The sequence below is a fragment of the Pterocles gutturalis genome, unplaced genomic scaffold (genome assembly GCF_000699245.1).
Source record: "Pterocles gutturalis isolate BGI_N339 unplaced genomic scaffold, ASM69924v1 scaffold31721, whole genome shotgun sequence".
NCBI lineage: Eukaryota > Metazoa > Chordata > Aves > Pterocliformes > Pteroclidae > Pterocles > Pterocles gutturalis.
Window position 1 is genome coordinate 8,547 of NW_010106474.1, and position 13,525 is coordinate 22,071.

General features: G+C 39.1%; 1 protein-coding gene across 3 annotated transcripts in view; it reads left to right on the top strand.

Moving 5' to 3' along the window:
* Positions 1-11,397, top strand: part of RABGEF1 (RAB guanine nucleotide exchange factor (GEF) 1) — an 11,739-nt gene extending 342 nt beyond the window's left edge. The window contains exons 2-10 of one of the 3 annotated variants that reach the window (XM_010087798.1): positions 1,785-1,951; positions 2,948-3,067; positions 5,234-5,254; positions 6,146-6,312; positions 7,875-7,956; positions 8,487-8,619; positions 9,020-9,111; positions 9,479-9,735; positions 10,747-11,397. In XM_010087798.1, coding sequence (XP_010086100.1) covers positions 1,785-1,951; positions 2,948-3,067; positions 5,234-5,254; positions 6,146-6,312; positions 7,875-7,956; positions 8,487-8,619; positions 9,020-9,111; positions 9,479-9,735; positions 10,747-11,145 — 1,438 coding nt within the window. In that variant the 3' untranslated portion in view covers positions 11,146-11,397. Of the gene's footprint in view, positions 1-1,784; positions 1,952-2,947; positions 3,068-5,233; positions 5,255-6,142; positions 6,313-7,874; positions 7,957-8,486; positions 8,620-9,019; positions 9,112-9,478; positions 9,736-10,746 lie in introns of all 3 variants that reach the window. The other 2 variants (XM_010087800.1, XM_010087799.1) reach the window with 2 other exon arrangements.
* The last annotated feature ends 2,128 nt before the right edge of the window (positions 11,398-13,525 follow it).

Below are 13,525 nucleotides of genomic sequence, written 5' to 3' on the forward strand. Positions count from 1 at the left end.
CTTTGATGCAAAGATGAATATTTATGAACCTTCTAATTTAAGAGGTTTCAAAGGAAAGTCTGTGAAGTAACAAATGTAAACACCCCCCCAACCTCTCAACAAATGCTTTGACCCAATTTACATACTGAAATCTGTAATTCTAACTAGCAGTTGGAAGGGTGAAAGTGACAATTTTGATTAAAATACCTCTGCCTCTGGAGACTGCGGTTATGGTCTTGAATGTAGCCAGCACAATGGTTTTACGTTTCAGCTACTGGTTAAAAAAAATGGGTCTGTAGTCATTCTTTTAAATGGCAGGGTTAAGCCCAAAAGCATCAAAGCTTTAATAATTCAGGCAATTTTTCTAAGCACATATTTTCTGCAAAACAGTCTCGTTTTCCCGGTGTGATAAATGCTTGACCCTGAAAATGAGGGTTGGAGGAAATCTATACTTGAGTGAGAAAACAAGAGCAGGTAGGACTCTTTTCTGTTGGATTTGGGTAGGAAGCAAAAGCATTATCCCCTGCTTGAGAAACTGCAAAGCATCCACTGTTGTAGTACAGCTGTCCTTTGTGTCACTGCCAGGTGTGAGTTACCTGACATCCACTCAGAATGAATTCTTTCATGGTTGTGTGAATTCTTGAGATGGAGGAGCATCACTTTGGGGAACTTGAGTTACCTAGTGATACATTAACCAAGGTCATTGGGGGGGGAAAAAAAATGAAGAAATTAAAAAAGGCATTAAGTACAGTGTTCACATCAGCCTACACGAAGAAGGTAACGTCTGTGGAAGCTACATGTCGTTTTGTCCTTTGCCATAAATCAGGCTTAAACATTTAATAAAAACTTCAGTATTATTAGAGCAGATAGTGATGCTGTCAGTCTTACAACATCTATGTGCAATAAAATGCAGCATTTAAGGAATTCCTTAATAAGTAACTGTTCAGGAGGGAGATGCTGAGGAACAGATAAGCTGTGATTGTTTGCTGTAGTGAACAGACAGGCTTGCCAGCACAATTCAAGACAATTCCCGCTTTAAGAGATTACAAAGGCAAGACCATTTATAGTCCGTCTTGAGCTGGATGGATGTTTAAAGAAAATTGCTCAACCTTTTAGCATCTTGAAGGGCAATATAATTTAACCTATTTTAGCCCTCCTGCATTGGGGTAAAACTAACCATTGAAGGATTGGTGCGTTTGCCCTGCCCTACTTTGTATATGCAGATTAAAAGATAGGCTTGGGGCAAAGCACCCATCAGTGTTGCAGTGAACTGATTTGCTCATTCGTTCAATCAAGCGTATCTATTACCAAGACTTTGAAAACAAATTATGACAACAGTAATGTCTCCCAGAATATTTCTGAGATTGTGACAGGGTATTTCACTTGCTCAGCTGCGTGCCCTGGTTTTTATCTCCAGGGTGGTAAAGGACTGCCTGTGGTGATAGGTGGTAAACCTCAGGAGGCAGGGGGGAAGGTGAAATGCTCCCGCAGTCTTTCCCCTCACCTCTACCTTTGTAGAGTTCAGGGCTGTGACATGAGCGGAAGGTGACCATGATTATACTTTAGTTTCCTCCCTTTTGACCTTACTATTTAATCCTCCCTGGCCATTGTAAGCTTTCCTTCACTTTCACCGTTACAGCATGGAAAGAGGGCAGTGAAGGGAGATGTGGTGGGAAGCAAGAAATGAAGATGGGTAGAGAGGAGAATTAGCATGTCAAATGAGTAATTAATTTATTGCACAGGAAATTAGTTTATTTGTGCTGGTTTTAAGCACTTAAATGAGACCTATATTTTTCTGATTCCAGGCTTCAGCGTGAGGAGGAAGAAGCGTATGCCAGCAGTCAGAGTACCCAAGGGGCACAGTCGCTGACCTTTTCAAAATTTGAAGAAAAGAAAACCAATGAGAAAACGCGAAAGGTCACTACTGTGAAGAAGTTCTTCACTGCTTCTTCCAGAACAGGAGCTAAGAAGGGTAATTTTCTCCTTTGCTTTTAATGGCTCAGTACAACATGTTAAATTAAGAAGTATTTTTGGTAGATGTACTAAAAGGCAGAGTAATGCTCTGTGACTTGACTTTAAAAAGTTGACACAATGATGCTTCTGGAGAGTGATATGTAAAGTCTTACTGAAAACACAGATTTCACACGATTTCCGATACCAGCCAGGATGCTGCTGGTCTTCTTGGCCACCTGGGCACACGCCAGCTCGTGTTCAGCTGGCTGTTGACCAGCACCCCCAGGTCCTTTTCCGCAGGGCAGGTTTCCAGCCACTCTTCCCCAAGCCTGTAGCGTTGCAGGGGGTTGTTGTGACCCAAGTGCAGGACCTGGCACTCAGCCTTGTTGAACCTCATCCCGTTGTTCTCAGCCCCTTGAAGGGGAACTCTTCCTGAAGAAAGCAGGAGAAAAGGTACTGGCTGTCAGTCACGTCGAACAAACCGGGGTGTCTAAGTGTGGTAGAAATGCTGATATAAAATATCAGATGATGCTGCCATAATTGATCGCTTCAAGAGCTTTAACAGAAAAAATGGAATGTGTAAGCAGGGTGCCTTTAAATGAAAATAAATGTGAAAGGAAGCTTGTAGTGTTTATGTGTTTGTGGGTTGTCATTCTACAGCATGTGTTACAAGTCGGAATGATTAATGGCACTGATGCCTTTGCATACCAATAGCTTACATGGGCAAAAACCGGAAAATGCTAGACTGTGGAGGAGGCATTCCAGAAGAAAAAGCAACGTTAATGTATCTTAGCCTTATAGACGATGAATTTCCTTAATAAGAAATTCTAAAGTCTGGATTTCATGTTGGAATTTGTCTTGGTGCCTGGGCAGCAGCTGGCATTCAGCTATGTATTAAAAACTTTTTTTATGTTCATTCTTCTCACTTTCCATATTTTCTTTTTTTATCCCCTTCACCATCTCTCCTGACATGCTCCTGCTCTTGGTGTCTTGCTTGCTTTTGCATTTATTTCAGTGGCTCAAGAGAAAATCGTTAAGCAAGGACAGCTTGGGAGGGAGCGAAATGCTGATAACATTCTCAGGGATTTGAAGGAGATTTTTACTCCCTCCTGGGAACTGGCTTCCCCTACTGAAGGTAATGCAGTACAGCTTAGGCAAGCTGGCTGCTTGATTTTAGTAAGCTTACTTCTTAGTTGGGCTTTGCAAAATACAAACTAGGGTTGTGCCAGTTGTAAGTCGTGCTGTTGAATATGAAGATGACAAAAAAAAAACCAAATCCAGCATCTCAAAGTGAACTTGAATCTCTAAACCAATTCCTTGCTTTGTGGTATGGAGAAAATAGGAATAAAGTGGAAGCTGCTTTGAGCTCTACCGTAGTGTGACACCTGAAGGATTATGCAGTTTCAAAAAAATCAGGATTTTGTAAGAAGTAGCTAGACCTTCTGCTGCTTCGTATTTTTATCAAAAAATAATTCCAGGTTGCCATTATAAATTGGATAATAAGTTGAAAGTACTTCAGTTTAATAGGTCACACTTCAAGAACTTTTGCATTCTCAAAACATCTCAAGCTGTTTGTTGTATTAATCAAGAAGACAATTTCATATCAAGAGAAGACATACTGGTTTCATTTAAACCAAAAGGATGCCAAAACGCTTGATGCAAACAACTTTGGGACCTTGTCCTATATTATTTATTAGCAATTCTGATGTGTTCTGCTGACTAAGGAAATTGGAAGATGTACCATTCTTTATTTTGCAAATTATATGAAGATAATGAATGGGTGTGCTTGGTAGAGCTAATGACAGACCCTTTTTCAGTATTCTTTGCTTGGACTCAGATCCATGACCATGGCACAACCATAGTGAATCACTGGAGTGCTAATGTCCTGCCGTGACAACTCGCATTTTTGTAGAATGCCTTGAGAAAGATTTTAATATTGAGTGTTTATTCTTTGAAAAGGTGATCTTTTCTTACCTCTTCTTATACTCTTTCTCTTCATTTTGGTATATCTCTTCTGCTAGGTTCTCTTTAACTTTTTCAAATGGAATTTCTTTTCTGTAGTCAGCTTCTTTTTAGTTAGACTTCATTCTTTTAGAGTACATGGAAAAGTTGAAAATATTTTGTTGCTGAAAGTACATGTGTTCCTGCAGCCCTTAGTGACCAGTGCGTACCGTACGGATTCATCTTCCTTAAACCACGATTTCACCACAGAGATTAATGAAGTTGCAAAATTTCTGAGTGACTACATGCAGTTCTTGGTGTGACTCATTAAAAAGACAGTTCATTCTGACATTCAGGTTTTTTAATGCCTAGTTTAACAGTAATCTGCCTCAGCTGATAATATCTTAACTAAAAAAAAAAATCTATTTTAAATTTGTGAATGAAAAAAACCATATTCTTATTCCTTATGGTCAAATAGCAGCATGAGGTTCGTTATTTTTATAATACAGTGAGCTCAGTGTTGAAATAAGTAAATAAATCTTCAGCTGTTCTTTGAAGTGAAGTTAGTCATTAATTGTGGAAAAAAAAACCTTGTAATTCTACCCCTTCAAAAGTGTACCTGCTTTCTCTGCTTATTATTTCAAAACCATGCTCTCTTCTTGCTGGTTATGTAACATGAAATGTGACAAGTTTAGGTCAACATACGGTAACGGTTGCCGTTCAGCATGAATACTGTACAGGCATTCTGCTTTCAGCCTTGGGTGTAAAGAGGACTGGAGGAAATCCCCTCTGGAAAAAGTGTTCTTGTGTAACTAGAGAGGAGATTGATTTGCACTTTCTCTCTTGATTGCAACAGTTGGAATTTTAAATATTTGTAAAACCTTTTCCATTCTTATCACTTAAATACCATAAATGTTCTAATGCTACCTGACCGAATTATCCAGAGAAGGTTACGCTGAAGTGTAGGGGCTCTAGTGAGTCTTGTGCTTTGGTCAAATGATCAGTGTTTGTTAGTCGCTGGATTATACAGCTTTGAATTTACTATAGTAGTGCTGGATCTCTTTAAAAGCAAGAAATGACAAACACCACCCCCTCCCCCCATAAGCTACCTCAAATCCAAATTAAACGTACCAACTTAAATATACTAATCCCATTTATTTCCTTTTATTTTGGAGTTCTGCATGTATGCTTATTGAAATAAGGATTTTGTTGTTGTTGTTGTGCATGTTAGTAATTTCAGATTGCAAGATATGTTTGTATCATGTTGATCATGAATATTTTCATGTTTTCTGTCTCTCTGCTGCTTGCTTTTCATCATGTTCATTTACACCATCTCTATTCAATCCTTCATTTTGAACAGTGTTGGCTGGCAAGTTGAAAGGTGGGTGAACTAAACTTGGGCAGCGAAGGTGTTGGATCAGTACAATTAACTTGCAATGTACACCTTGGAAAATCAGATGTGTTTGTGTGGAAAAACCCCGTGGTTGCAGCTAGATAAACTTGCATCCAGTGCTGTGTGCAGTCTGTGTTCCCACCTCCTTGAGTGCCAAGCAAATTCTTCCTTGAACAGACACAGTGCTTCTGCTCTTGCTGAAACACAAATGGCCAAGTTCTCATTTACACTGCGGGTGTGATTCTGCGGCGTTTGCACCGACCTCATGCTCCCGTTCTGTGTCTTGTGCTGCTGATGCTCCTGCGACCTGGTAGGAAGGCAGCCTGGGGAGCTGATCAAGCTGACAAATAACCCTCTAAGAAACACTGATTTCTGACCAGCGCTGCCCCAAACGACTGCTCCCTGAGCTAGTTCATGAGCCAGTTGAATAAATATTTGTGTTGGTGCAAACAAAGGAGCAGGAACGTAAAGGTGAGGGAGGATGGAAAAGGGACTGCTCCTTTATCTTAAACTGCTGCAGAATCCCATCTGGAAGCCCTGACCTTATGTGGAGATCCCTTCCCTGGGAATGAAAATTTAAGAAACTGGAGAACAAACCCATGTTACAGTAGTTTGCCAGTATAAAAAGGCCAGTAGTGTAAATGGGGACGTGGCTATAAATGTTTCACTTCAGTGGAATACTTGTTTTCCTGGAGTTCTGTTTAATAATATCCAGCATTTCACTGCTAAACCTTGAGAAAAATAAATGCTTATTCATCTGCACAGTTGGGGAAAAAAAAATCAAAAACCAACCTGAAATTTTAATATATGTTAAATGCTTCCTGAATTTATCCATCAGTGTAAAAAAGCTGATCTGATGTACTCAAATTTTCCCAGCAGAGATCCAAGAAGCCAAAGCTCCCAGCCCTTCTATAAACAGGCAGGCTAGCGTCGAGACAGATCGAGTATCCAAGGAATTCATAGAATTTCTCAAGACATATCATAAACCTGGACAAGATATCTATAAGCAATGTAAACTATTTTTGGACGCAATGAATCATAAAAGGGTAAGTTTTGCATGTCTTGTACATAAATAAAATGGGGAAGAGAGACAGAAATGGGGAAAAGGCTGCAATTCTTCCAGCAGTTTGGTTTTTATATACTGTATACAGGAATCTTCAGCTGAGAAGCTTACTCAAATGAAGATCTAGTGGCAGTCTTCAATTCTGAATGCCTTCCTTTTTGGTCTGGTGTATGACTAAGGAAACCCTCAAACTGCTGTATCTTGGGTGTCTTGAGAAAACTTTCCTTTGCATCCTGAATACGTTAGTTCTGGAAGATAAAATATCTGTTGATCAAACAGTTTGCCTAGATAAATATGACATGTGGAAATTATAATATATAATGAGTTTTTAGCTATCTTAAGTGTAAAAAGTTATAAAGATAATACAGTTTCAAACCACGTGTCTCCTTTGGGGAAGGGGAACTTGACTGTGCTTTTTTTTTTTTTTATAATATGGAATAAGGGTTACATCTTCATATAAAAAATGTAATGGTCTTGAAAAATTAATGTGTCTGTAGTGCCACCTACGGTTGAAATGAGTCGGTATTCAGCACACCTTCCCCCCCGCCCTTTTCCTTTTCAGTATGTAGTTACTCAATTTCTATCCTCCAATTGGACTGGAAATTAACAGGAGTTCTGATGGAATCTTACATGCCTTCCACTTTGAAAACATCTTGAGGTTTTTTTTTCTTTTAGAACTGATTCACTGTGAGCATAGAGTTTGTGAAAATAGCATGTTGTTATTATTGGTTATAAAAACTGAAGGTACTCTCATTTCCCAGTTCCCGACAGCTTGTTCTAGTCAAAAAGAAGTCTTTCTCAAAACATACAGTTTGCTACCACACGTAAACCTGTCCTAAAATGCATCACTGCCATCAGAGCTGAGACTTCTGGGTCAGGGTAACTGTCTTGTTTTTGGCCTTAGAGAATTCAGAAACTAAGTTCTCTCTCCAGTTTTTTTTTGGTTTTTTTTTTTATTTTATTTTTTTACATATGGTTTTATGCTGCCATTTAATGGTGAAAAGTGATTTGATCAGTAAAGTTAATTTTAACCCTTCAAACCTCCTTTATGATTATCAGTGGCTCAGTTAGTTGATGCCCAAAGGACAATGTTGTTTTGCAGATAACGTTGGGAATAGATTTTGTAGTGACTTTATCATTAGAAGCATTTACATAGAGAGATTCTTTCAAATCTGACTTATGTGCTGTATATAATCTTTTCAGAAGTTGTAGAGACAAAACTGGGAGCAAGCATTCTGCTTAACAGTCTGTTTTGTCAGCGTTACTCAGGGCTGTGTCTGGGGAGAATGGCATTGTGCCTGTCCAATTCCATTGCTAATATACATCTGTTTGGCACATAAATGCAAGTTTTTCACATGTTAAGGAGCTGCTATGTCTTGGTTTCTCATATTTTGAATATAATTTAGCCAAGGTAAACACCTCTGACAAGGTATTTGCATTCTCAGACTGTTACTGCAGCTGGACGCTTTCCTTAAACGGAAACAAAGCATCAGCATTTCTGCCCTTTCTTCCACACAGGCACACTTAATCGGTTTTCTGTTACAGGACTTAAGTATTGAGGAGCAATCTGAATGTGCCCAGGACTTCTATCAAAATGTAGCAGAGAAACTACAGACACGTTGGAAAGGTATCATATTCCTCTTCCTTGTATCTTCCTGATGAAAAGGTAATGTTTTAAAAAAGAAAAAAGCCTCAAAAAAAGGCTGTGAGCCTTATGTTACACTGCCACGCACAAGAAGGCGGGGAGAGAGGAGTGTTTCTGTTGCGGGCTGCTTTTTTGTGGCTGGTATGTAAGTGGCACAGTTTAAACATTTTTTTTTTAGATGCATAAACAGGAACAGAGGACTTTGAGAATAAATCCACCGAGGTCTTCCAAGACACTATTTTCAAGAGACATTATTGTTAGCTGCAAACAGCTGAACCGAATTAGTATGTTAAATGTGCTAAATGAATGTGCTTCATTGTGACTCCACGTGTGTATTTTGGCACGTCACTATGGTGTTCTCACCACTATATTTTTACCTCTGCTGTACAGAGTGAAAATACTCCAAATATATCCGTCCTTTGGCTCGAGTCGCTAGTACTGATCTGGTGATATTATGACCAAACTCTATTCAAACTTCCAAACAGCCATGGAATACTTTGTTTACCTTTCAGTGCCACCTGAAAAAGTTGAGAAAGCAATGGATCAGATTGAAAAATACATCATGACTCGACAGTATAAATATGTCTTTTGCCCTGAAACAACCGATGATGAGAAGAAAGATCTTGCTGTCCAAAAGAGAATCAGGTAAGTCTTTGAAAGAAAAATAATTGGAGTAATCCACAGTCCTGTGAATGAGTTCTGAATCAAGGATGTTAAAAATCTTTTGCTGTACATCCAAAAATGGCAAACTTTTTAACCAGGAAGAGTTAAAAACACTTTATTTAAGAATCAGAAGGAATTAATAGAATGAATAATGAAAGCTACTATGCTAGGGAAACTAATTGGTGTGCTTTTGTTAAATTAGAGCAAAAAACCATTTTTTTTCTGGAAATAAATTACTTCAGTGGAATAAAGTAGCTAATAACTGGACTAGTGCCTCATTTACACAAAGCGCTCCTTGTGCGTTGAATTCAAGAAGCAGCTGGTTTCAAACACCTGAATGCTACTGGCACAGAATGGTTTAACATTTTTTTTCTTGCCCTAGGGCTTTGCATTGGGTAACTCCACAAATGCTGTGTGTTCCTGTCAATGAAGAAATTCCAGAAGTCTCTGATATGGTTGTAAAAGCAATTACAGGTTTGTGAATGATGAAGTTTACATTTCCAGCTTTACATTTCAGATCTGTTGTTCATAGAGATTATTTTCTGCCGTCATCAGAAGGGTGTCTGGGCTTTTAGATTTGCAGAAGTCTTTGTGGTATTGGACTAGTATATCATCGGTGAAGCGGCAATAATTTTTCTATCACAGAAGTGTTTAGGCGTACCTGATCTATTTGAAATGCTTGGACTGAACCAAGAGAAGGATGAATAAACAGATAATTCTATGGTACAGCAGGCCCCACAGATAAAAATGGTGCAATTTTAATATTGTCCAGTAAGTGTCCTACTTATTCAGGTGTCTGATTAATATGGTTTTAATGATTTGATATTTTTTTCTCTTACAGATATTATCGAAATGGATTCAAAGCGTGTCCCTCGTGATAAATTAGCATGCATCACCAAGTGCAGCAAGCATATATTTAATGCTATTAAAATCACAAAAAATGAACCAGCTTCTGCTGATGACTTTCTCCCAACACTTATATACATAGTTTTGAAGGGAAACCCACCCCGCCTGCAGTCTAACATCCAGTACATAACACGATTCTGTAACCCAAGCAGGTTAATGACAGGAGAAGACGGCTACTATTTTACCAATCTGGTAAGTGCAGGAACAGTGCTGACATTTTATACAAGAAGATCATCTTTTATTTGGATGTAGGAATTCCAGTAAAGGCAAACACAGAGTAACACAGAAGGAGAATTAAAACTAATCTTAGATAGTGGTTGAGGGTACTTAGAGTACAGCAAGCTCTTTTGCTTTTTATTTCCTCCCTTCTCTGCTTTCCAAACCAGACGGTGCTTTGCTTTCTTTGTAAGATTAAGCTCTTTATTTGAACAGTCTGATGCTAAGACCTGGTATATTTTCATTCTGTAAGGAGATAAATGCTTTCTAGTCCTAAAATCCCGAGTTTGGACTACGCAGATGTTACAAATGCAAAGTTCCCCATTTGAGCCTTGGAGGGACTTCAGAACGAGGCCATTAACGTGCAGAGACAAACGGGCGTTTTACAGCTCCTGCAGGAGGCATTTTTTTGTGTGCTTGTTCGTATTAGAAGGAATTAGGATTATGAACTTGGTTTCTCTGAGTGTCATCATAAAGCAATCCTCAAAAATACGTAGTTGAATGAAACACTTGGAATGTTAGAAATTCCTTTCAGGAGGAGGAGAGCATCCACAAGGTAAGATGGGCATTTGAGATTCCTTCCTTCAGCAAACGAAGAGAGACCATAGCAGATCCTGCTGATCAGATTATTAAATATTGATGCAGTGTTCTTTTTCAGTTGTCATGTTCTGTCTGTTCTCTCCCCTCCAAAATGCTGCAGTAACCCCGAGGTAATGTTCGGTATCCAGTGAGTCAGGACTGTTCAGCTGAAGTGGTGTTTCCCTGGATTGTCCTTCGACTTCTCAACTTCTTCAGACTTTGGGGAGAGGAAAGAGGCATGTGAACTGTCTGATAGAATTAGCTTCTGGAAAGCTCTTTAGGAGCAATCTGTTTGAGGCATTAAATAAAATAATCAGTTATTGGTCTAACAGCAGGATAAATAAACATGGAATGCCTGAGTTGCAGTCTGTGGCTTGCAGGGATGCTCACTTTCTGTTTTGTTTGCAGTGCTGTGCTGTGGCCTTCATTGAAAAACTGGATGCTCAGTCTTTAAATCTAAGCCAAGAAGATTTCGATCGTTTTATGACTGGTCAGACATCCCCGAAGAAGCAAGAATCTGACAGTTTTTCACCTGATGTGTGCCTGGGTGTTAAGCAAATGTATAAAAACTTAGACCTCCTGTCGCAGTTGAATGAGAGACAGGAAAGAATTGTCAATGAAGCCAAGAAGCTTGAGAAAGACCTAATAGATTGGACTGATGGAATTACAAAGGAAGTCCAAGATATTGTTGAGAAATATCCATTAGAAATAAAACCAAAAAATCAAGCCTTAGCAGCTATAGACTCTGAAAATGTGGAGAATGACAAGCTGCCCCCACCACTGCAGCCTCAGGTTTATGCAGGATAAGGAGCATCGTTATCCTCACCTGGTACTATCTGCTACTTGGGAAGGAAAGCAAATTTAAGCTTACAAATCAGATGAGTTTAAATCAGTACATTTTTAAAGGTACTTTTTTTTTTTGTTAAGTGTAATGAATTGTATTTATTTTAGTCAAGTAGATTTCTATTAGGCTTTTGTGGGTTTTTGAACTGAATTTAAATTTTCTACACAAACCGGTGTAATTTTTAAGCAGCACTAGTCCATTGACATCTTTCCTGAAAGCTTCCTTCTAGGCATGCACTTAATTGTTTTTAATAATTAGTTTAACTTCAGGAATTCAAGTTCCAGCAGAAACTTGAAAGGTACCAATGTTAGTCTGAATTAATTCTGTAGCTGGAAACAAGAAATATATATTGTAAAATATGTAAAATTGTAAATAGATTTAAAATCTAATATCTCGACTGTGCATGGCATCTTGTATATGAGTGAGAACGATATAAAAGTGTTTATTTTAGCACCTTTCAGTTAAATCACTTTCCAGTATAAAGGCAAGGACACTGTTAACGTTTTGGTAAGCTCGATGGTGTGAGTGATTAATTACAGTCAGAGAGGATACTGTTGTAATGATTTGAAAACTTGACACTCATCTTGTAATCTGCTCTGTAAAAAAAAAAAAAGTGCTATTTAAAATATGACATTTCTTCATGTAAACATTCTCTGCTTTGTCAGCACACCTGATAGCCTTCAGTGGGGCACATAGGTGCTGATATTACGGCTTTTGAAGAGAACATTGAGCCAAGATTCAGAACGAAAGGAAATATTTTTATCAACAATTGCGTAATATGGAACAAAAAGGGGCGTTGAGGGGAGACCCCCGTTTTGGTGCAACTCTTGCACTTTCTTTTCCGAAGAGAACGTTGAGCCAAGATTCAGAAAGAAAGGAAATATTTTTATCAAAAATTGCGTAATATGGAACAAAAAGAGGCGTTAAGGGGAGACCCCCTTTTGGTGCAACTCTTGCACTTTCTTTTCCAGCACAGCCTATTGATTTCCATCAGTGGGCTAGGTCTTGATTGCTTTTTTGACAATCCTGGTAGATCAATAAGTTCATATAATGTTGAGCCAAGATTCAGAAAGAAAGGAAATATTTTTATCAAAAATTGCGTAATATGGAACAAAAAGAGGCGTTAAGGGGAGACCCCCTTTTGGTGCAACTCTTGCACTTTCTTTTCCAGCACAGCCTATTGATTTCCATCAGTGGGCTAGGTCTTGATTGCTTTTTTGACAATCCTGGTAGATCAATAAGTTCATATAATTAGAGGCTGCTTTTTAGAACAAGCGTGAGCCATTGCTCTGAGCAGAAAGTGCACTTTCTTTTCATGAAACATCAGTCTTCTGATCCTTACCAACCCTCTGTAGGAAAGGGAATTACCTTGCTAAATCAGCAAGGTAAATATGGATTTATGCCACTGAAAGGGCAGATCAGTGTGTTTGAAGGTAAGAAGAATAGCTCATTCCCCAGAAAGTAACCTCTTGCAATATGACTTTTTTTTATGCCAGTGAAACATTTTATATATAATTTAAAATATCTTCCAGTTAATCCAGCCTGCCGTGGCTGAGTTGGGTACCTGACATATCTAACATAAAGCTACTTAGCTCAAATGACTCGTGAGCAATGTTAAATTCGTACCATCAAGGAGGAAAGGACCTACCTCTGCTACCTTCCACCGCTTCAGAAACACTGCTCTTGGACGTTTGCGCTGCGATAACTTCTGACCACAACTGTGACTTGTCCCTTTTTGTCAGATGTATCCAGCCCTATGAACTATGCATTCCTAGTCCTGCAGAGATAACCAGGTACCTGACACTCCGCTGCTGCGGTGAGGCCACAAGCTAATGCGATGCTCACAAGAAATTAGATTATTTAACCTATCCCCGTGTCCCTGCGCCCGCATTGCTTAGGATCTGACCCGTGTTTGCAGTAAGTAATGCTGCAGAGCCTTTTTTGTGAACACTAGGTGCTAATTCTGATATCCAGGCACACAGGTTAGTTTCCCGGGGGGGGGGGGGAGCAAACTTTTAGCTCTTGTGTAAATTGTCGTATTTCAATAAAAGTGTGTACGGTCCGCCCTTGGTAATGAGCTCCTGGAGATCTCGTCACTGCCTTTTGTGATGCTGTTAATGATTCATGGGAAGATAAGAGCGAGTGCTTCTGCATCTCTGTGTAGGATATAGACTGTGCACAGATGTATACACACGTACGTACACCTATATCATACCTATAGAGTGTGTGTATATCTATATAGGTATTGGGCACCTTTAAAAAAAATTGGTTCGGATAATTTTTAATGGAAGAAGGGGTGGAGGGCAGAGGGCTTGGCAGATGTCAGCCACACCGTTGTAACAA